This window comes from Lipophrys pholis (assembly GCF_963383615.2).
Source record: "Lipophrys pholis genome assembly, chromosome: 1".
Taxonomy (NCBI): Eukaryota; Metazoa; Chordata; class Actinopteri; order Blenniiformes; family Blenniidae; genus Lipophrys; species Lipophrys pholis.
In genome coordinates this window covers 319,551-344,456 of record NC_137635.1, presented here as the reverse complement: position 1 = coordinate 344,456, position 24,906 = coordinate 319,551, and the positions used below count along the sequence as shown (strand labels likewise).

Below are 24,906 nucleotides of genomic sequence, written 5' to 3'. Positions count from 1 at the left end.
GATCACTAACACAAACCGGATCACTAACACAAACCGGATCACTAACAGAAACCAGCAGCGCGTCGCCGTCACACGTCATGAAGGAAAGATGGAGGAGAGACTCCACCCACTCCTCGTCCAAGTCGTCACTTTGAAACTCATCTGTGTTGTTATAACTAACCAGACTAGTGTTATAACTAACTAAACTAGTGTTGTTATAACTTACCAAACTAGTGTCGTTATAACTAACCAGACTAGTGTTATAACTTACTAAACTAGTGTTGTGAAACTAACCAGACTAGTGTTGTTATAACTAACTAGACAAGTGTTGTTATAACTCACTAGACTAGTTATAGTTAATGATGGTGGTGATCATGTGGTTCTGGTTCTGCTGGACCTGACTGCTGCATTCCACACCGTGGACCATGACATCTTGATGTCCCGGCTGCAGCACCTGGTGGACATCCATGGTACTGCGCCGACCTGGTATAAGTCCTATCTGGCAGACAGAACCATGTGTGCCTTGCTGGTTCTGAATCCTCCTCTGCCCCTCTCACATAGGGGGTTCCACAGGGTTCCATTTCAGGGCCCCTGCTTTGCCCCCTCTACCTTCTTCCACTGGGTTCTGTGCACAGGAGACACGGCATGTCTTTTCACTGCTCTGTGGACGACAGCCAGATTTATGTCCTGCTAAAAAAGAAAGATGTCTCCTCACTGTCTCCTCTTCTGTCCTGCCTTGAGGACATTAAAGCCTGGATGGTTTTTTAACTTTCTAAGTTTGAATGAAAACTAGACGGAGGTGATGGTGTTGGGCCCAGTGGCTCCTGTGGAGCCTCTCTTCTCCACCTGGGTCCCCTGGTGGTTTTAAAATGGACCGTGAGTTTAAACTGGACTCGGATTAGGGCAGTGGTTCAGTCCAGCTTCATCCAGCTCAGAAGGTAAAGGTGAAGAGTGTTGTAATAACTAACAATACTAGTGTTATAACTAACTAGTGTTGTTATAACCAAACCAGACGAGTGTTGTTATAACTAACCAGACTAGTGTTGTTATAACTAACCAGACGAGTGTTATTATAAGTAACTAGTGTTGTTATAACTAACCAGACGAGTGTTATTATAAGTAACTAGTGTTGTTATAACTAACCAGACTAGTGTTCTTATAACTAATTAGTGTTGTTATAACCAAACCAGACGAGTGTTGTTATAACTAACTAGTGTTGTTATAACTAACCAGACTAGTGTTGTTATTACTAACCAGACTCGTGTTGTTATAACTTACAAGACTAGTGTTATAACTAACTTGTGTTGTTATAACTAACCAGACTAGTGTTGTTATAACTAATTAGTGTTGTTATAACTAACCAGACTAGTGTTATTATAAGTAACTAGTGTTGTTATAACTAACCAGACTAGTGTTCTTATAACTAATTAGTGTTGTTATAACCAAACCAGACGAGTGTTGTTATAACTAACTAGTGTTGTTATAACTAACCAGACTAGTGTTGTTATTACTAACCAGACTCGTGTTGTTATAACTTACAAGACTAGTGTTATAACTAACTTGTGTTGTTATAACTAACCAGACTAGTGTTGTTATAACTAATTAGTGTTGTTATAACTAACCAGACTAGTGTTGTTATAAATAACTAGTGTTATTATAACTAATTAGAGACTGACTCACAGAACAACAGAGCCAGTCAGTCACTCTGTCGAGGTGTGAGTCTGTCGCTCTGTGAGTCTGTCACTCTGTGAGTCTGTCGCTCTATTGAGGTGTGAGTCTGTCGCTCTGTGGCTCTATCAAGGTGTGAGTCTGTGGCTCTGTGAGTCAGTCGCTCTGTTGAGGTGTGAGTCTGTGGCTCTGTGGCTCTGTTGAGGTGTGAGTCTGTGGCTCTGTTGAGGTGTGAGTCTGTGGCTCTGTGAGTCTGTCGCTCTATTGAGGTGTGAGTCTGTCGCTCTGTGGCTCTATCAAGGTGTGAGTCTGTGGCTCTGTGAGTCAGTCGCTCTGTTGAGGTGTGAGTCTGTGGCTCTGTTGAGGTGTGAGTCTGTCGCTCTGTGAGTCAGTCGCTCCATCAAGGTGTGAGTCTGTGGCTCTGTGAGTTGAGGTGTGAGCTGCAGTGTTGCGTCACTCCTCCGGTTGCTCCGAGCCACATGACCTCACGTCTGCGCTCTAATTGGTCACTTCCAGCAGTAATTGTGCCTCCGAGTGTCTCAGTGATCGACTCGTTGTCCTGAACATTCCTGCTGCTTCACGTCACCGAGCAACTTCCTGCAGAGCACGACACTCCCTGCAGCTCTCTGTGGGACTGTCCACCGCACACCATCCACTGACCACCGTCCACCACACACTGTCCACTTTCCACCGCACACTGTCCACCGTCCACCATCCACTGTCCACCACACACTGTCCACTTTCCACCGCACACTGTCCACCATCCACCGCACACTGTCCACCGTCCACCATCCACTGTCCACCATCCACCACACACTGTCCACTTTCCATCGCACACTGTCCACCGTCCACCATCCACCGTCCACCACACACTGTCCACTTTCCACTGCACACTGTCCACCGTCCACCGCACACTGTCCACCGTCCACCATCCACTGTCCACCACACACTGTCCACTTTCCACCGCACACTGTCCACCATCCACCGCACACTGTCCACCGTCCACCATCCACTGTCCACCATCCACCACACACTGTCCACTTTCCATCGCACACTGTCCACCGTCCACCATCCACTGTCCACCACACACTGTCCACTTTCCACCGCACACTGTCCACCATCCACCGCACACTGTCCACCATCCACCGCACACTGTCCACTGTCCACCACACACTGTCCACTTTCCACCGCACACTGTCCACTTTCCACCGCACACCGTCCACCACTCACTGTCCACCATCCACCGCACACTGTCCACATTCCACCGCACACCGTCCACCACTCACTGTCCACCATCCACCGCACACTGTCCACCATCCACCACACACTGTCCACTTTCCACCGCACACTGTCCACTTTCCACCGCACACTGTTGAGCAGCAGAGGCTAAAACAAACAATCCACTCTGATCTGGACACAACATCACAAGGAGGAGCAGTATGGAAAACCAGGGTCATGGTGAACCAGGCCCAGCCTGCTGTCATGGTGAACCAGGCCCAGCCTGCTGTCATGGTGAACCAGCCGACTGTAGTCATAGACCGGAACCACCGACTGCTTCTGGAGTGTTATTACAGTGTTGTTACACACTGTGTGTGTGTGTGTGTGTGTGTGTGTGTGTGTTTGTGTGTGTGTGCTCTGGAAGATTCTGCTGATGTAAAAAAGGTGAAAGTTCAGAACCAGAGAACAGAACCTGCAGTTGTGGACTCTTTACTGTGTTACCACTTCCTGTCAGCGGCGGCGAGAGAATCAGGGCAGTGACTGTGATGTTTCTATTGGATGGCGGCGATGAGGGCGGAGTCGTTCTGCTTGTCGACTGTATTTGTGTTTCCAGGGCAACCCGCTGGCCGCTGGCCGTCTGACCTGGCTCGGAGCGGCGCCCCCCGGAGGCCGGAGTTATTCAACGTCTGCTGTTTTTTCCCGAGGGGGCGGGACCGGCCACACGGAGTCCCGGACTGTTGATACAGTTGCTGCCCCGAGGCTGGACCGGGCCTCCGGCTCCACCCGCACCACCACCGCCCCCACCCCGCTCGCCGCCCCCCGGCCCGGACGGGTCACGGCTCTCGCGGCTGGTCATCCTCTTGACCGTCCGGCGTCTGATTGTTCCCCTGCTCGTGTCGGCGCCATGTGACCGGCGGACGGCGTGAGACGCCACCTGAACCCCGGGAGGCTCCGGCTCACGCTTCACCTCAAAAGAACGGAGTGGAAACATCAGCCGCCGTCCAAACATGTCGGCGCGGCGCCGCCAAGCTTCTCGTCATCGCATGCAGAGCAGCACACGAGCCCGTCCAGCACACGAGCCCGTCCAGCACACGAGCCCGTCCAGCGCAGCGCCGCTCCGGCAGGAAAGTCTGAGTCACGACTTCGTCCAATAAATCAGCTTGAATCCGTCCAACATTCCTGCTGAACCTTTCAGAACCTTTTCATAACGAATCCTGAGAAGAAGCTTGTTCTCGTCCAAACGTCTGGATCCTGGGTGACCTTTGACCTCCGACTCCCCGAGGCTGAGCTCTACATCTCTGATTACTGCTCCTCCATCACCTCCTCCTCCACCCTGCAATGATTCCTCTACCTTCACCTCCTTCACCCTGCAACGTTTCCTCCTCCACCCTGTAACAATTCCTCCACCTCCAACTCCTCCACCCTGTAACGATTCCTTCAACCTCCAACTCCTCCACCCTTTTTAACGATACCTCCACTTTCACCTCCTCCACCCTGTAACGATTCCCCCACCTCCAACTCCTCCACCCTGTAACGATTCCTTCAACCTCCAACCTCCAACTCCTCCACCCTTTTTAACGATACCTCCACTTTCAACTCCTCCACCCTGCAACGATTCCTTCACCTCCAACTCCTCCACCCTGTAACGATTCCTCCAACTCCGCCACCCTTTTTACGGTTCCTCCACTTCCACCTCCTTCACCCTGCAACGATTCCTCCTCCACCCTGCAACAATTCCCCCACCTCCACCACCCTGCAATGATTCCTCCACCCTGCAACGATTTCTCCACCTCCACCACCCTGCAATGATTCCTCCACCCTGTAACGATTCCCCCACCTCCAACTCCTCCACCCTGTAACGATTCCTTCAACCTCCAACCTCCAACTCCTCCACCCTTTTTAACGATACCTCCACTTTCAACTCCTCCACCCTGCAACGATTCCTTCACCTCCAACTCCTCCACCCTGTAACGATTCCTCCAACTCCGCCACCCTTTTTACGGTTCCTCCACTTCCACCTCCTTCACCCTGCAACGATTCCTCCTCCACCCTGCAACAATTCCCCCACCTCCACCACCCTGCAATGATTCCTCCACCCTGCAACGATTTCTCCACCTCCACCACCCTGCAATGATTCCTCCACCCTGCAACGATTCCTCCTACTCCTCCTCCAACCTGCAACGACTCCTCCACCTCCTCCACCCTGCAGAAATTCCTCCACTTCCACCTCCTCCACCTTGCAACAATTCCTCCACCATCTCCTCCACCTTGCAACAATTCCTCCACCTCCACCACCACCACCTCCACCCTACAACTATTCTCCCCTGAAACAATATGTATCACTGAGTGAGAACTGACAGAACCTCCTCTTTCCCTTCTCCCCAACCTCCTCCATGTTCACCACCTCCTCCACCTGCTCCACCTCCTCCACCTCCCCTCTCCCTATGAATGCTGCACAAATCTTTTTTAGATGTTAGAAGATTTTGTCGACATCAATCTGAGGGAGGGAAACACTGAGGAGAGCAACAGTTGATTTGAGACGGAACTCTGGAATGTTCTAGAACTCTGGAATGTTCTAGAACTCTGGAATGTTCCAGAGTTCTAGAACTCTTCTAGAGAGTCCTACAAACTGGTTCAGTTGTAGAACCTCAGAACCCTCCAGCTGCTCAGAGTTCTACAGTGTTTGGTTCTCTGGAAGGCATCAGAATATCTTGAAATGCACTGAACAACATCCAGGATAGAAAAGTTCAAAGAAGGTTCTCTGAGAGGAACGTTCCCTTTCCTCTGTGCTGCTAATCCAGATCGTGGCTTCGGCCACTCAGACACAACCGGCCGTGAAAACAGGAGGTGGAGACTTCAAAGTGCAGATTATTCCGGTCAGGAGCATGAAATAACACTGTGACCAATACGGCTGCTTGTGCACGCCAACCGTGCACCGTGCACCGTGCACCGTGCACGCCAACCGTGCACCGTGCACCGTGCACGCCAACCGTGCACCGTGCATGGCCGGACGCAATGCGCCGTCGTTCACATGCTGCTCCTGCTCACTAATGTGGAGAATTAAAGCCGAACGCTGGCAGGAATGTGGCGTCACACTCGTGCTGGAGTTTCTCTCAAACACTCAGTGGCACGAAGAGATTCTGTCCTGCTGTACGGAGGAAGGTTACGTAGTGAGGTACTCTGCTGTACGGAGGAAGGTTACGTAGTGAGGTACTCTGCCGTACGGAGGAAGGTTACGTAGTGAGGTACTCTGCTGTACGGAGGAAGGTTACGTAGTGAGGTACTCTGCCGTACGGAGGAAGGTTACGTAGTGAGGTACTCTGCCGTACGGAGGAAGGTTACGTAGTGAGGCACTCTGCCGTATGGAGGAAGGTTACGTAGTGAGGCACTCTGCCGTATGGAGGAAGGTTACGTAGTGAGGCACTCTGCCGTATGGAGGAAGGTTACGTAGTGAGGCACTCTGCCGTATGGAGGAAGGTTACGTAGTGAGGCACTCTGCCGTATGGAGGAAGGTTACGTAGTGAGGTACTCTGCTGTACGGAGGAAGGTTACGTAGTGAGGTACTCTGCCGTACGGAGGAAGGTTACGTAGTGAGGTACTCTGCCGTACGGAGGAAGGTTACGTAGTGAGGCACTCTGCCGTACGGAGGAAGGTTACGTAGTGAGGCTGCACTCTGCCGTATGGAGGAAGGTTACGTAGTGAGGTACTCTGCCATACGGAGGAAGGTTACGTAGTGATGAACATGAGGATCTATCATCGCTCCTCCAGCAGCTGGTCTCATGTAATCCCTCCTTCTCTCACTGCACGACAAGCCTGAAGAAATACTGTGATTACTGGAGTTACTTCAATACTTGGTTCTATGACCAACTTCACCTCAGCTCTTTTCAATGCTTCTGTGTCACCGTGCTGTCTGCCATGGAATAGTTCCCGGCACGACATTCTAAACTCCTGCCACCACGGCTCAGCCTGGCCCGGCCCGGCCCAGCCCAGCCCGGCCCGGCTCAGCCCGGCTGGATTGAAACGAGCTGCTGGATGGAAACAGGCTCCACTGCACAGATGTAGCAAGAGAGTGTGTGTGTGTGTGTGTGTGTGTGTGTGTGTGTGTGTGTGTGTGTGTGTGTGTGTGTGTGTGTGTGTGTGTGTGTGTGTGTGTGTGTGTGTGTGTGTGTGTGTGTGTGTGTGTGTGTGTGTGTGTGTGTGTGTGTGTGTGTGTGTGCGCGTGTGCGCGAGCACATCTGGTTCTGATCAGCACTGAACTGTTTGGTTGTGAGGTCACACTCAGTGCTGCTCAGCCAACGGGTCAGCAACATCTGTAAGTGGTGGAGGAGGGGGTGGATGTGGTGGTGGAGGGGTGGAGGATGGTGGTGGGGGTGGAGGATGGTGGTGGGGGTGGAGGGGTGGAGGATGGTGGTGGGGGTGGAGGGGTGGAGGATGGTGGTGGGGGTGGAGGGGTGGAGGATGAGGAGCCTGTTCTTCCAGTCTGGTCATGTGACTGAGTGTCTGTTGTGGCTGTCTGAGCAGCATGTGGCTAATTTGCATACGTTCACTGGATTGGCTGGTTTGACTATTTGTCATTCATGTTCAGGGGCGATGGATTAGGTATCAACCAACCGGGTGTCGGAGTGCTTCATGTTTATACTTTTCACCCAATCAGTGCCATTTCTTAGGAGGTTGTTTTTAACAATAAAAAAAACAACCAACAGGCCTCAAATGAGAGTAAGATGTGAAAAGTACACTGAAAATACTTACTCCAGTAAAGTATAGATACTTGAAACCTCTATTGAAGTAAGGTAACAAAGTATTTTTACTTTGTTACGCGTTGTTTTATTATTGAGATGGTGCCGTTTTCTCTAAAGGAGTGGACTCGTCGTCCAGACGATGCGGTGGACGTTTCCATAGCAACAACACTGAATGTCAGATTGTGAATGTTAATATTAAAGTATTACTGCTCAATAACAAAGTATTACTGCTCACTAATGAAGTATTACTGCTCACTAATGAAGTATTACTGCTCAGTAATGAAGTATTACTGCTCAGTAATGAAGTATTACTGCTCAGTAGAGTTTCTGCGGAGAATCGTCACGTTAGCCAGCCTCTCCAGAGTGACCAGCAAGGCAAAAGTATTTCTAGAGCACCATTCATTCAAACTCGGGACAATTCGCAATGATTTACTAAGAAATAAAAAATATATTAATAATATCGCTTCCTCCGGCCTGCACCTCCTCGTCTTCCTCACCTCCTCGTCTTCCTCACCTCCTCGTCTTCCTCACCTCCTTGTCTCTCTCACCTCCTCGTCTTACCTCCTTGTCTTCCTCACCTCCTCATCTTCCTCACCTCCTCATCTTCCTCACCTCCTCGTCTCTCTCACCTCTTCGTTTCCCTCACCTCCTCGTCTTCCTCACCTCCGCATCTTCCTCACCTCCTTGTCTCCCTCACCTCCCCGTCTTCCTCACCTCCTCATCTTCCTCACCTCCTTGTCTTCCTTACCTCCTCGTCTCCCTCACCTCCCCGTCTCCCTCACCTCCTCATCTTCCTCACCTCCTCATCTTCCTCACCTCCTCGTCTCTCTCACCTCTTCGTTTCCCTCACCTCCTCGTCTTCCTCACCTCCCCATCTTCCTCACCTCCCCGTCTCCCTCACCTCCCCGTCTTCCTCACCTCCTTGTCTTCCTTACCTCCTCATCTTCCTCACCTCCTCATCTTCCTCACCTCCTTGCCCTCCTCACCTCCTTGTCTCCCTCACCTCCTTGTCTCCCTCACCTCCTTGTCCTCCTCACCTCCTCGTCTTCCTCACCTCCTCATCTTCCTCACCTCCTCGTCTCTCTCACCTCTTCGTCTCCCTCACCTCCTTGTCCTCCTCACCTCCTCGTCTTCCTCACCTCCTCATCTTCCTCACCTCCTCGTCTCTCTCACCTCTTCGTCTCCCTCACCTCCTCGTCTTCCTCACCTCCTCGTCTCTCTCACCTCTTCGTCTCCCTCACCTCCTCATCTTCCTCACCTCCTCGTCTCTCTCACCTCTTCGTCTCCCTCACCTCCTCGTCTTCCTCACCTCCTCAGACTCACCATTGAAACAGTAAATTCTTCATGAAGACACACGAGGAAAGAACTGGAGCCTCGTTAGGACGAGTTCTGCTCTGCTGCTTCCCCAAGCTGCAGGACAAGAAGAACTCTGGAGCTTCAGTCTGAGACTCTGGAGCTTCAGTCTGAGACTCTGGAGCTTCAGTCTAAGACTCTGGAGCTTCAGTCTGAGACTCTGGAGCTTCAGTCTGAGACGCTGGAGCTTCAGTCTGAGACTCTGGAGCTTCAGTCTGAGACTCTGGAGCTTCAGTCTAAGACTCTGGAGCTTCAGTCTAAGACTCTGGAGCTTCAGTCTGAGACTGTGGAGCTTCAGTCTAAGACTCTGGAGCTTCAGTCTGAGACTCTGGAGCTTCAGTCTGAGACTCTGGAGCTTCAGTCTAAGACTCTGGAGCTTCAGTCTAAGACTCTGGAGCTTTAGTCTGAGACTCTGGAGCTTCAGTCTAAGACTCTGGAGCTTCAACGCTTCAGACAGAAACAAATGTTCACTGAGTTTCTTCTGAGACTAAAATGTCTTAAAGATTTCATGGACTAAATATTTACATAAAGAAGTAAAAACCTGGATATCATGTGATTCTGATGTTTTAATGTGTTGCCTCTAAGACTCCGCCCACCCAGCTCACCTGCTCCTCTCAGTCAGGTGCAGTCATGCTCTGTGATTGGCTCTGGAGTGACAGCTGCTCTGTGATTGGCTCTGGAGTGACAGCTGCTCTGTGATTGGCTCTGGAGTGACAGCTGCTCTGTGATTGGCTCTGGAGTGACTAGACAGGCTGCAGAGCTGCACTCAGTAAACTCTGCAGGCTGCAGCCAAACCCTCATTAGTGAAACAATCCTGTGTGTGTGTGTGTGTGTGTGTGTGTGTGTGTGTGTGTGTGTGTGTGTGTGTGTGTGTGTGTGTGTGTGTGTGTGTGTGTGTGTCCAGATTTCATATTGAATTTGTCATCACGAGCTCACAACACATTATATTCTTACAATATCTCCTGTTTTCCAAACGACCTGTAACATTTTCCGACTTGCTCATATTTTCCAGGAAATTTAATTTTCTTATTTTCCATGTCGCTGCTTCACATCTTCACACATTCATCACCATCATCACCATCATCACCATCATCATCATCATCACCATCATCACCATCATCACCATCATCACCATCATCACCATCATCACCATCACCACCATCATCACCATCATCACACAACATAGTACCGGTCTGCTGTTACCTGGACACACACACACACAACTGGGCTGAAACGACCTGCTGCTCCCTGGAGCTGAGCGGTGGCCATGTGGGCTCAGCGGTGGCCATGTGGGCTCAGCAGTGGCCATGTGGGCTCAGCAGTGGCCATGTGGGCTCAGCGGTGGCCATGTGGGTTCAGCAGTGGCCATGTGGGCTCAGCGGTGGCCATGTGGGTTCAGCAGTGGCCATGTGGGCTCAGCGGTGGCCATGTGGGCTCAGCGGTGGCCATGTGGGTTCAGCGGTGGCCATGTGGGTTCAGCAGTGGCCATGTGGGCTCAGCGGTGGCCATGTGGGCTCAGCGGTGGCCATGTGGGCTCACAGACTTTGGTCCGACGGGACTTTGGCCGTCGTCCTGCTGGTCAGTCATTGCTGAAGAGGACCGACGGTTCCCGACGTCCCTGTTGGTTAAGACAAGAATGTTTGATTCCTGCTGCAGTGGAGCGTTCCACTTCACTGGACGGCGGCAGGCAGTGAGTCTCATCATAACTTTACTCCACAGCATGTGACCAGGCAATAATTCATTTCATGTTGTTGAGCGTTTTCCTCTGGTTGGCTTCGCTTCAGCTGCTCCAGCTTTCTGAACATCCAACTCTGAAGTCTGGAGACTGTTTCCACTGCGGCACGGTGGGAAGAGTCTCCAGAGGACGCTGTGGTGAGGAGACAGAGCAGAGAGGACAATGTGGTGAGGAGAAGAGCAGAGAGGAAGCTGTGGTGAGGAGAAGAGCAGAGAGGACGCTGTGGTGAGGAGACAGAGCAGAGAGGACGCTGTGGTGAGGAGACAGAGCAGAGAGGAAGCTGTGGTGAGGAGAAGAGCAGAGAGGACGCTGTGGTGAGGAGACAGAGCAGAGAGGACGCTGTGGTGAGGAGAATACTGAGATATTTCGATATTGCTGCTTGTCCAGAGTGACAGTCGTCACTGACCAATCAGCAGGCGGCTCCGTTGTATCTCCTCCTTTTGGAACCGTACCAATGTGCTGGGTACTTCAACAGAGGGTCACCAAATATCGTACAGTACTTTGGGTAACATCCACAACTTTTGTCAGTGGAGATGCATTTCACCGTACGGTACCGTACTGTACTGTACTGTACTGTACTGCACTGTACTGTACCGTACTGTACTGTACTGCACTGTACCGTACTGTACTGTACTGTACTGTACTGTACTGCACTGTACCGTACTGTACTGTACTGTACTGTACTGTACTGTACTGTACTGTACTGTACCGTACCGTACTGTACTGTACTGTACTGCACTGTACTGTACCGTACTGTACTGTACTGCACCGTACTGTACTGTACTGTACTGTACTGTACTGTACCGTACTGTACTGTACTGTACTGCACTGTACCGCACTGTAATGTACTGTACTGCACTGTACCGTACTGCACTGTACTGTACTGCACTGCACCGTACTGTAATGTACTGTACTGTACTGCACTGTACCGTACTGTAATGTACTGTACTGTACTGTACTGTACTGTACTGCACTGCACCGTACTGTAATGTACTGCACTGTAATGTAATGTAATGTACTGTACTGCACCGTACTGTACTGTACTTCACTGCACCGTACCGCACTGTACTGCACTGCACCGTACTGTAATGTACCGTACTGTAATGTACTGCACTGCACTGTACTGTACTGCACTGCACCGTACTGTAATGTAATGTACTGTACTGTACTGCACCGTACCGTACTGTAATGTACTGCACTGCACTGCACTGTACGGCACTGCACTGTAATGTAATGTACTGTACTGTACTGTAATGTACTGTACTGCACTGCACTGTACCGCACTGTAATGTACTGTACTGTACTGCACTGCACTGTACCGTACTGTACTGTACTGCACTGTACCATACTGCACCGTACTGTAATGCACTGTACTGTACTGCACTGTACCGTACTGTAATGTACTGTACTGTACTGCACTGCACCGTACCGTACTGTAATGCACTGTAATGTAATGTAATGTAATGTACTGTACTGCACCGTACTGTACTGTACTGTACTGTACTGCACTGTACCGTACTGTAATGTACTGTACTGTACTGTACTGTACTGTACTGCACTGCACCGTACCGCACTGTACTGCACTGCACTGTACCGTACCGTACCGTACTGCACTGCACTGCACCGTACTGTACTGTAATGTACTGCACTGCACTGCACTGCACCGTACTGCACCGCACCGTACTGCACCATACTGCACTGCATTGCACCGTACTGTACCGCACTGTACTGCACTGTACTGTACTGTACCGTACTGTAATGTACTGTACTGTACTGCACTGCACCGCACTGTACCGCACTGTACTGCACTGTACTGTACCGTACTGTACTGTAATGTACTGTACTGTACTGTACTGTACTGCACTGCACTGTACCGTACTGTAATGTACTGTACTGTACTGTACCATACTGTAATGTAATGTACTTTACTGTACTGCACGGCACCGTACTGTACTGTACTGTACTGTACTGTACTGTACAGTACTGTACTGTACAGACCGTACCGTACTGTCCCGTATAGTACCAACACGTACTGTGCAGTGGGAATGAGGTCAGTCTCTGGTTTCATGGTCCCAGTTGTGATTGTTGTGACATTTTCCCTCCAGAGCTGCAGTGAAACTGGAGCTTCAGCTGCTTCAGCTGCTTCAGTCTGAGTCTGAAGCTCTTCATCCTCTGTTAGTAAAACAAGCAGAGGAAGACGATCAATAATCTCATCAGATTGACAGGAAACCCTCGGCTGTGGGTTTGTATCGGCCTGTAATCTCACAGTGAGTGAAACAGTGTCTGCACCTCAATGAGCCGCTTCTAAAAGACTCCGGTTCGAGTCCCATGAGCACTCGCTCCACTTCCTCATCCCGTCGGTAGCGTCTGCATTCTAGAACGATCTGAGAATGATGGAACGTTCCTGAGGAGACGCACCAGTGTCACATGACCAGCGAGCTCCAGGAGGAAAACCTCATGGATTAATAATCAATAATCAATAATCAATAATCAATGTTCCACTGCTGGATCCCTCAGTGTGTGTGTGTGTGTGTGTGTGTGTGTGTGTGTGTGTTGGGGTGGGGGGGGGACATGACACATGAGCTCCCCTTAAAACAAGACGTCCCACAATGTCTACTAGACGTTATGGAGGTATAGAGAGAAGGTCTACTGGACGTTATGGAGGTATAGAGAGAAGGTCTACTAGATGTTATGGAGGTATAGAGAGAAGGTCTACTAGATGTTATGGAGGTATAGAGAGAAGGTCTACTAGACGTTATGGAGGTATAGAGAGAAGGTCTACTGGACGTTATGGAGGTATAGAGAGAAGGTCTACTAGATGTTATGGAGGTATAGAGAGAAGGTCTACTAGATGTTATGGAGGTATAGAGAGAAGGTCTACTAGATGTTATGGAGGTATAGAGAGAAGGTCTACTAGACGTTATGGAGGTATAGAGAGAAGGTCTACTGGACGTTATGGAGGTATAGAGAGAAGGTCTACTAGATGTTATGGAGGTATAGAGAGAAGGTCTACTAGACGTTATGGAGGTATAGAGAGAAGGTCTACTGGACGTTATGGAGGTATAGAGAGAAGGTCTACTAGATGTTATGGAGGTATAGAGAGAAGGTCTACTAGATGTTATGGAGGTATAGAGAGAAGGTCTACTAGACGTTGTGGAGGTATAGAGAAGGTCTACTAGACGTTATGGAGGTATAGAGAAGGTCTACTGGACGTTATGGAGGTATAGAGAGAAGGTCTACTAGACGTTATGGAGGTATAGAGAGAAGGTCTACTGGACGTTATGGAGGTATAGAGAGAAGGTCTACTAGACGTTATGGAGGTATAGAGAGAAGGTCTACTAGACGTTATGGAGGTATAGAGAGAAGGTCTACTAGACGTTATGGAGGTATAGAGAGAAGGTCTACTGGACGTTATGGAGGTATAGAGAGAAGGTCTACTAGACGTTATGGAGGTATAGAGAAGGTCTACTGGACGTTGTGGAGGTATAGAGAGAAGGTCTACTAGATGTTATGGAGGTATAGAGAGAAGGTCTACTAGATGTTATGGAGGTATAGAGAGAAGATCTACTAGACGTTGTGGAGGTATAGAGAGAAGGTCTACTGGACGTTATGGATGTATAGAGAGAAGGTCTACTAGACGTTATGGAGGTATAGAGAGAAGGTCTACTAGACGTTATGGAGGTATAGAGAGAAGGTCTACTGGACGTTATGGAGGTATAGAGAAGGTCTACTGGACGTTATGGAGGTATAGAGAGAAGGTCTACTAGACGTTGTGGAGGTATAGAGAGAAGGTCTACTAGATGTTATGGAGGTATAGAGAGAAGGTCTACTAGACGTTGTGGAGGTATAGAGAGAAGGTCTACTGGACGTTATGGAGGTATAGAGAGAAGGTCTACTAGACGTTATGGAGGTATAGAGAGAAGGTCTACTAGACGTTATGGAGGTATAGAGAGAAGGTCTACTAGACGTTGTGGAGGTATAGAGAAGGTCTACTAGACATTATGGAGGTATAGAGAGAAGGTCTACTAGACGTTGTGGAGGTATAGAGAGAAGGTCTACTGGACGTTATGGAGGTATAGAGAGAAGGTCTACTAGACGTTGTGGAGGTATAGAGAAGGTCTACTAGACGTTATGGAGGTATAGAGAGAAGGTCTACTAGACGTTATGGAGGTATAGAGAGATGGTCTACTAGACGTTGTGGAGGTATAGAGAGAAGGTCTACTGGACGTTATGGAGGTATAGAGAGAAGGTCTACTGGACGTTGTGGAGGTATAGAGAGAAGGTCTACTAGACGTTGTGGAGGTATAGAGAGAAGGTCTACTAGATGTTATGGAGGTATAGAGAGAAGGTCTACTAGACGTTGTGGAGGTATAGAGAGAAGGTCTACTGGACGTTGTGGACCGTTCTGTCTGGCGGAGCTGAGACGTTCTCCATGAGGCTACAGGCTGGTCGTAATGGAAGTTGAAAGGAGGTCCTGGTTGTTCTGAGGCGCCACTTTCATTAAAAAAAATAAAACAAATGTTTATTTTCTGGAGCTTCACAACTGGAATGAAGAACATTTGATAAGATGGAGGCTCATTGTGAGGCTGACGGAGCTGAACTGGATAAAACCAGACTGGAGGGAAGTGAAGTGATCATGTGAGCAGCAGGAGGCGTTAATCTGGAGGGGGGGGGGGGGGGGGGCAGTCCTGCAGGTGACAGCTCAGAGACACACACCTCCACCTCACCACAGGTAGGAAACAACCACACACACACACCTCCACCTCACCACAGGTAGGAAACAACCACACACACACACCTCCACCTCACCACAGGTAGGAAACAACCACACACACACACCTCCACCTTTCTGCTGCTGGCCACTGAACCCCGGGGTTAAGGTTTCTTCAGCATTCGTAAGCTTTCTGTTGCCATCCAGCGAAAACCTTCAGAATGCTGAGCTTCAGGTGGGGACTCGAAAATACCTGGAAACACCTGGAGACGCCTGGAAGGCACCTGGAGACGCTGGCAGCCTGACCTCTGAGGCGTGTGATTACAAGTGATTACAAGTGATTACAAGTGATTACAAGTGATTTTAAGTGATTATAAGTGATTATAAATTGAACTGTTTGCTTCAGAATGACGGTCGGAGGTTTAGAAAGTGGGAAGCAGGACAATGTGTAACCTGAACTTCTGTTAGAGCAGCGACACAAAGCCAGAGCGTCAAGGAGAAACACAACGAGATGTGGTCAAGGTGATAAGAAATACTGGTGGTCAGGTTTCACCTCCAGGTCACGTCACTGTTAAATAACCAGCTGCACGTTATTGGTGGGAAAAGTGTGAAATCCATGAGAAGAGTGATTTTGTGTGTGTGCTGCTGCTCTGCTGACAAAACAGAGCGACTGTTTGATAAATACACAACTATTGATCGTTAAAACACGGCGCAGCACTGAAGGTCATGTTGCTTATAAGCAGAGCTAATCCAGGAACAGACAACATTCTGAACGGCACGGTGGAGAAGTGGTTTGTACTTTGTTCTTCTTTGGTTGGTTGTCAAGGTTTCTCTCACAATCCAATGACATTTTCCAGGTTGATCTGTGACTTCAGATGATGGTTGAGTCTGTGAGTGTGTCTGTCCAGGGTTTAGACTGCTCCCTGGAGTGTCTCAGGGGTTTAGACTGCTCCCTGGAGTGTCTCAGGGGTTTAGACTGCTCCCTGGGGTGTGTCCAGGGTTTAGACTGCTCCCTGGAGTGTCTCAGGGGTTTAGACTGCTCCCTGGGGTGTGTCCAGGGTTTAGACTGCTCCCTGGAGTGTCTCAGGGATTTAGACTGCTCCCTGGGGTGTGTCCAGGGTTTAGACTGCTCCCTGGAGTGTCTCAGGGGTTTAGACTGCTCCCTGTGATGTCTCAAGGGTTTAGACTGCTCCCTGGGGTGTCTCCAGGGTTTAGACTGCTCCCTGGAGTGTCTCAGGGGTTTAGACTGCTCCCTGGGGTGTGTCCAGGGTTTAGACTGCTCCCTGGAGTGTCTCAGGGGTTTAGACTGCTCCCTGGGGTGTCTCCAGGGTTTAGATTACTCCCTGGAGTGTCTCCAGGGTTTAGACTGCTCCCTGGAGTGTCTCCAGGGTTTAGACTACTCCCTGGGGTGTCTCCAGGGTTTAGACTGCTCCCTGGAGTGTCTCCAGGGTTTAGACTGCTCCCTGGAGTGTCTCCAGGGTTTAGACTACTCCCTGGAGTGTCTCCAGGGTTTAGACTGCTCCCTGGGGTGTCTCCAGGGTTTAGACTGCTCCCTGGAGTGTCTCCAGGGTTTAGACTACTCCCTGGAGTGTCTCCAGGGTTTAGACTGCTCCCTGGGGTGTCTCCAGGGTTTAGACTGCTCCCTGGGGTGTCTCCAGGGTTTAGACTGCTCCCTGGGGTGTCTCCGGAACTTAGATGAAAAACATGACTGTTAGCATGTTAGCATGTTGTGAAATGATGTAAAACTGAGAAACGTTGTTGTCGATGATAAAACACGGTGAGACGTGACGTGAAACATGTTGATGTTCTGCATCGCCGAGATTATGCAGGGATTAGCGTGCTAAACAACGAGCTATATTCTTGTCATGCCAGTGTACGACACTAGGTGGAGTAATGAGTGTGTGTTGTGTTACAGTTCTGGACCATCAGATGAAATGAGCTGATGATTGTTGTGTGTATTGTGTATATTGTGTGTATTGTGTGTATTGTGTGTATTGTGTGTATTGTGTGTATTGTGTGTATTGTGTGTATTGTGTGTATTGTGTATATTGTGTGTATTGTGTGTATTGTGTGTATTGTCTGTATTGTGTGTATTGTGTATATTGTGTGTATTTTGTGTATTGTGTGTATTGTGTGTATTGTGTGTATTGTGTATATTGTGTGTATTGTGTGTATTGTGTGTATTGTGTATATTGTGTGTATTGTGTATATTGTGTGTATTGTGTGTATTGTGTGTATTGTGTGTATTGTGTATATTGTGTGTATTGTGTGTATTGTGTGTATTGTGTATATTGTGTGTATTGTGTGTATTGTGTGTATTGTGTGTATTGTGTGTATTGTAGTATATTGTGTGTATTGTGTGTATTGTAGTATATTGTGTGTATTGTAGTATATTGTGTGTATTGTGTGTATTGTGTGTATTGTGTGTATTGTGTGTATTGTGTGTATTGTGTGTATTGTGTGTATTGTGTGTATTGTGTGTATACGCTCTATTAATGAGCCTCTTTAACAGATTTACTGAACTAATGTCTGCTGAGCTTCTGTCCATCGTCTCTAATAGAATCTAGTATTGTAATATATTAATAAAATATCGATCCCATCTGATCGATCGGCTTCGTCCTGCTCAGTTTGCTCACGTCAACAACCTGGTTCTTCTTCTCTGGTGTGAAATCGGCTCAGGTTCCGAGGAGAACCGACGACACCACCTGACTTTCATCCAGCTGAATTCAGTGAAGGAAGCAGGAAGTGGAAGCCGGCTGCATGTTCTTTCAAAATAAATCCAAAATAAGTGGAAACAAAAGCTGTTTCTTAAATCTAGAGAACAAAAGGTTTTATTGTGAAGGTCCTGTTTGATTTTTCTTGATGAGCTCTTAATGTGGTGAAGGAAATTCTGTTCATGATTTGGTGGAACTTTATTTCACTGGAAAACTTCGACTCCTCAGTCGGTTCTCAAGCTCAATTAAAGAGTTTTAGAGCTTCAAAGATCAGGGAACGCTGAGTGGAGCTGAAGGGCCGCAGCGGCAGCAGAACGCCATGGAGCTGCAGAACGCCATGGAGCAGCAGAACGCCGTGGAGCTGCAGAACGCCATGGAGCTGCAGAACGCCATGGAGCAGCAGAACGCCGTGGAGCTGCAGAACGCCATGGAGCTGCAGAACGCCATGGAGCTGCAGAACGCCATGGAGCAGCAGAACGCTGTAGAGCAGCAGAACGCCGTGGAGCTGCAGAACGCTGTAGAGCAGCAGAACGCCGTGGAGCTGCAGAACGCCGTGGAGCTGCAGAACGCCGTGGAGCAGCAGAACGCCGTGGAGCAGCAGAACGCCGTGGAGCTGCAGAACGCCGTGGAGCAGCAGAACGCCGTGGAGCAGCAGAATGCCGTGGAGCTGCAGAACGCCGTGGAGCTGCAGAATGCCACGGAGCAGAAGAATGCTGCAGAGCAGCAGAACGCCGTGGAGCTGCAGAACGCTGTAGAGCAGCAGAACGCCGTGGAGCTGCAGAACGCCGTGGAGCTGCAGAACGCCATGGAGCAGCAGAACGCCGTGGAGCTGCAGAACGCCGTGGAGCTGCAGAACGCCATGGAGCAGCAGAACGCCACGGAGCAGAAGAATGCTGCAGAGCAGCAGGACGCCGGAGGCGGCCGAGAGCAGCCACCCGTTCAGTGTTCTGGTCGGCTCGCCGTCGCGGCGCTGAGCCAGCGTGTCATGAGTGGTTGGAGCTGCGAGCGGCGGAGGAGCAGCCACTTGTTTCCAGAGCTGCGAGCGGCGGAGGAGCAGCCACTTGTTTCCAGAGCTGCTCCCTCTGACACTCTGTGGAAACTTCAGCCAAAGGTCGGCAGTGTTTTGGTTCCAAGCGGCTGCTGGAGTGTGGAGGTTGTTGTGTACACTCTCTGCTGCTCTCTGCTGCTTCCAGCTCCGAGAACAGCAGAGAACGTCAGAGAACAGCAGAGAACAGCAGAGAACGTCAGAGAACAGCAGAGAACAGCAGAGAACAGCAGAGAACAGCAGAGAACAGCAGAGAACAGCAGAGAACAGCTGGAGGCTCAACGCTACTCAGCCTCACCAACTGCACACAAACCACAGGCCTGACCATGACCCCACCCTGACCTCCACCCAGGCTCTGACCTCCACCCTGACCTCCACCCTGACCTCCACCCTGACCTTCACCCTGACCTTCACCCAGGCTCTGACCTCCACCCTGACCTCCACCCTGACCTCCACCCTGACCTTCGCCCAGGCTCTGACCTCCACCCTGACCTCCACCCTGACCTTCGCCCTGGCTCTGACCTCCACCCTGACCTCCACCCTGACCTTCGCCCTGGCTCTGACCTCCACCCTGACCTCCACCCTGACCTTCGCCCTGGCTCTGACCCCGACTACGTCCATGAATCTGTGGTTCTTGTTGCAGCCGCAGGTTTGGCACGTCTGACTGAGGAACCACATTGCTGTCTGCTCGTGCTGATGGAGGAGAGGAGCAGAGGATCATGGGAAGGTTTTCTGGGAGCTCTGGCAGACGGATGGCGGCTGCGGCAGGAAGAAGGTCCGGCCCAGTTGACTCGGTCAGATGGCTGATTGGATGCTCGCCGTGGTTTGGCTGCAATGGATCCATCAACTGGAGAACCGCTTCTGCTCCGTCAACAACCAACGTATGGAAACGAATCATGGGAGCTGGATGAAGAGAAAAGCTGGAAACTCAGGAAACAGGAAACAGGAAAGAAACAGGAAACACAGGAAACAGGAAACACAGGAAACAGGAAACAGGAAACACAGGAAACAGGAAACAGGAAAGAAACAGGAAACACAGGAAACAGGAAACACAGGAAACAGGAAACAGGAAACACAGGAAACAGGAAACAGGAAACACAGGAAACACAGGAAACACAGGAAACAGGAAACACAGGAAACAGGAAACAGGAAAGAAACAGGAAACACAGGAAACAGGAAACACAGGAAACAGGAAACAGGAAACACAGGAAACAGGAAACAGGAAAGAAACAGGAAACACAGGAAACAGGAAACACAGGAAACAGGAAACAGGAAACACAGGAAACACAGGAAACACAGGAAACAGGAAACACAGGAAACAGGAAACAGGAAACACAGGAAACAGGAAACACAGGAAACAGGAAACAGGAAACACAGGAAACAGGAAACACAGGAAACAGGAAACACAGGAAACACAGGAAACAGGAAACACAGGAAACAGGAAACACAGGAAACAGGAAACACAGGAAACAGGAAACACAGGAAACACAGGAAACAGGAAACACAGGAAACAGGAAACACAGGAAACAGGAAACAGGAAACACAGGAAACAGGAAACACAGGAAACACAGGAAACAGGAAACACAGGAAACAGGAAACACAGGAAACAGGAAACAGGAAACACAGGAAACAGGAAACACAGGAAACAGGAAACAGGAAACAGGAAAGAAACAGGAAACACAGGAAACAGGAAAGAAACAGGAAACAGGAAAGAAACAGGAAACACAGGAAACAGGAAACACAGGAAACAGGAACCAGGAACCAGGAACCAGGAACCTATTTGACAGCCAGAATTAGTACACAGAAGAAATGACACATAAAATAAAATGATGACATTATAGAAATGATGGACCAGAACCAGCTGAAACGTCACAAGCTGCTGGTAGAATTATTGATTAGTCATTAAAATAATGAGGACGTAGATGAAGACAGGCAGGAGGACACAGCGTGGACAAGTTTAATGGACAATGTCTGAGGTTTTCAACTTTTCAAGTCTCCATGGAGAAACTTGTCTCTTTGATAACCTTGAATCTTGTGAATACTACTATGTACTGTACCTCAGTAAACGTTTCATCAGTAACGGGGTTAGTGCTCTCACAGTCCAGACAGAAGGTCGTGGGTTTGAGTCCAGCTGGAGGTGTTTCCTCACACATTACAAAAACATGCATGTAATTACTAATGCTGAGTGTCTCTGTGTCCCATGGAAGACTAATGTCCTTCTGAAACGTATTTTCAATGACGTCCCAATGACAAAACGTTAAAACAACATCCAAGAAAGACGTTTAAGAAATTTTCATTCTGACCCTCTGAGGACGTCTTCTGGATGTGTAGAGACGATGTCTTCTGGTTGTGTAGAGACGATGTCTTCTGGTTGTGTAGAGACGATGTCTTCTGGATGTGTAGAGACGATGTCTTCTGGTTGTGTAGAGACGATGTCTTCTGGATGTGTAGAGACGATGTCTTCTGGATGTGTAGAGACGACGTCTTCTGGATGTGTAGAGACGATGTCTTCTGGATGTGTAGAGACGATGTCTTCTGGTTGTGTAGAGACGACGTCTTCTGGTTGTGTAGAGACGACGTCTTCTGGATGTGTAGAGACGTGTCTTCTGGATGTGTAGAGACGACGTCTTCTGGATGTGTAGAGACGACGTCTTCTGGATGTGTAGAGACGTGTCTTCTGGATGTGTAGAGACGTGTCTTCTGGATGTGTAGAGACGACGTCTTCTGGATGTGTAGAGACGACGTCTTCTGGATGTGTGGAGACGATGTCTTCTGGATGTGTAGAGACGACGTCTTCTGGATGTGTAGAGACGTGTCTTCTGGATGTGTAGAGACGACGTCTTCTGGATGTGTAGAGACGATGTCTTCTGGATGTGTAGGGACGACGTCTTCTGGATGTGTAGAGACGACGTCTTCTGGATGTGTAGAGACGATGTCTTCTGGATGTGTAGAGACGACGTCTTCTGGATGTGTAGAGACATGTCTTTTAGACATGTCTTGGACCACTTCCTGCTCAGTCAGTTGAGGATTAACGTGTAAACAAGAGTTCAGTAAAACAGTAACGGTTGTTCTCTTGATAAACGATCAGATCCTAACTTAACCTCAACGCCAGCTGCCATATCGGATTACCTCCACAGTAATCTATTACACTCTGTCACATGACTTCATCACCACAGTAATCTACTGACGGTGTTTGATTCTGACGGTGTTTGATTCTGACGGTGTTTGATTCTACTGACGGTGTTTGATTCTACTGACGGTGTTTGATTTTGACGGTGTTTGATTCTACTGATGGTGTTTGATTCTACTGACGGTATTTGATTTTGACGGTGTTTGATTCTACTGACGGTGTTTGATTCTACTGACGGTGTTTGATTTTGACGGTGTTTGATTCTACTGACGGTGTTTGAATCTACTGACGGTGTTTGATTTTGACGGTGTTTGATTCTACTGATGGTGTTTGATTCTGACGGTGTTTGATTCTGACGGTGTTTGATTCTACTGATGGTGTTTGATTCTGACGGTGTTTGATTTTGACGGTGTTTGATTCTACTGATGGTGTTTGATTCTGACGGTGTTTGATTCTGACGGTGTTTGATTCTACTGACGGTGTTTGATTTTGACGGTGTTTGATTCTACTGATGGTGTTTGATTCTGACGGTGTTTGATTCTACTGATGGTGTTTGATTCTGACGGTGTTTGATTCTGACGGTGTTTGATTCTACTGATGGTGTTTGATTCTGACGGTGTTTGATTCTACTGATGGTGTTTGATTCTGACGGTGTTTGATTCTACTGACGGTGTTTGATTCTACTGACGGTGTTTGATTCTGACGGTGTTTGATTCTACTGACGGTGTTTGATTCTGACGGTGTTTGATTCTGACGGTGTTTGATTCTACTGATGGTGTTTGATTCTGACGGTGTTTGATTCTACTGATGGTGTTTGATTCTGACGGTATTTGATTCTGACGGTGTTTGATTCTACTGATGGTGTTTGATTCTGACGGTGTTTGATTCTACTGATGGTGTTTGATTCTGACGGTGTTTGATTCTACTGACGGTGTTTGATTCTACTGACGGTGTTTGATTCTACTGACGGTGTTTAATTCTGACGGTGTTTGATTCTGATGGTGTTTGATTCTGACGGTGTTTGATTCTACTGACGGTGTTTGATTCTGACGGTGTTTGATTCTACTGACGGTGTTTGATTCTGACGGTGTTTGATTCTACTGACGGTGTTTGATTCTGACGGTGTTTGATTCTGACGGTGTTTGATTCTACTGACGGTGTTTGATTCTGACGGTGTTTGATTCTACTGACGGTGTTTGATTCTGACGGTGTTTGATTCTACTGACGGTGTTTGATTCTGACGGTGTTTGATTCTACTGACGGTGTTTGATTCTACTGACGGTGTTTGATTCTGACGGTGTTTGATTCTGACGGTGTTTGATTCTACTGACGGTGTTTGATTCTGACGGTGTTTGATTCTACTGACGGTGTTTGATTCTGACGGTGTTTGATTCTGACGGTGTTTGATTCTACTGACGGTGTTTGATTCTGATGGTGTTTGATTCTGACGGTGTTTGATTCTACTGACGGTGTTTGATTCTGACGGTGTTTGATTCTACTGACGGTGTTTGATTCTGACGGTGTTTGATTCTACTGACGGTGTTTGATTCTGACGGTGTTTGATTCTGACGGTGTTTGATTCTACTGACGGTGTTTGATTCTGACGGTGTTTGATTCTGACGGTGTTTGATTCTACTGACGGTGTTTGATTCTGACGGTGTTTGATTCTACTGACGGTGTTTGATTCTGACGGTGTTTGATTCTGACGGTGTTTGATTCTACTGACGGTGTTTGATTCTGACGGTGTTTGATTCTGACGGTGTTTGATTCTGACGGTGTTTGATTCTACTGACGGTGTTTGATTCTGACGGTGTTTGATTCTACTGACGGTGTTTGATTCTACTGACGGTGTTTGATTCTGACGGTGTTTGATTCTGACGGTGTTTGATTCTACTGACGGTGTTTGATTCTGACGGTGTTTGATTCTACTGACGGTGTTTGATTCTGACGGTGTTTGATTCTGATGGTGTTTGATTCTACTGACGGTGTTTGATTCTACTGACGGTGTTTGATTCTGACGGTGTTTGATTCTACTGACGGTGTTTGATTCTGACGGTGTTTGATTCTGACGGTGTTTGATTCTACTGACGGTGTTTGATTCTGACGGTGTTTGATTCTACTGACGGTGTTTGATTCTACTGACGGTGTTTGATTCTGACGGTGTTTGATTCTGACGGTGTTTGATTCTACTGACGGTGTTTGATTCTGACGGTGTTTGATTCTGACGGTGTTTGATTCTGACGGTGTTTGATTCTGACGGTGTTTGATTCTACTGACGGTGTTTGATTCTGACGGTGTTTGATTCTACTGACGGTGTTTGATTCTGACGGTGTTTGATTCTGACGGTGTTTGATTCTACTGACGGTGTTTGATTCTACTGATGGTGTTTGATTCTACTGACGGTGAAAACAGCCATGAACAGACGGGGTTCTTGTCAGTCCAGGGTTCGGGTGAACGACCTGCTGACCAGGAGCTCCAGGTTGTTGGGAATGGGTGGAGTCATTCTGCGGTTGCAGCGCCACCATGAGGGCAGGAAGTAACGGTTGTGTTCGTCCTGCAGGCTGAAGATGCAGCAGCAGTACGTGTCGGTGAGCCGGTCGGAGGAGATTGGCGT

The 24,906-nt window shown here is 48.7% G+C and overlaps 1 protein-coding gene across 7 annotated transcripts in view; it reads left to right on the top strand.

Moving 5' to 3' along the window:
* The first annotated feature begins 15,382 nt into the window (after positions 1-15,382).
* kcnj16a (potassium inwardly rectifying channel subfamily J member 16a) overlaps positions 15,383-24,906 on the top strand; it is an 11,727-nt gene continuing 2,203 nt past the window's right edge. Inside the window, exons 1-3 of one of the 7 annotated variants that reach the window (XM_080475447.1) lie at positions 15,424-15,506; positions 15,611-15,718; positions 24,853-24,906. The exon at positions 24,853-24,906 is cut by the window's right edge and continues 2,203 nt beyond it. In XM_080475447.1, the coding sequence (XP_080331573.1) occupies positions 24,860-24,906 (47 nt within the window). In that variant the 5' untranslated portion in view covers positions 15,424-15,506; positions 15,611-15,718; positions 24,853-24,859. The other 6 variants (XM_080475452.1, XM_080475449.1, XM_080475451.1 and 3 more) reach the window with 6 other exon arrangements.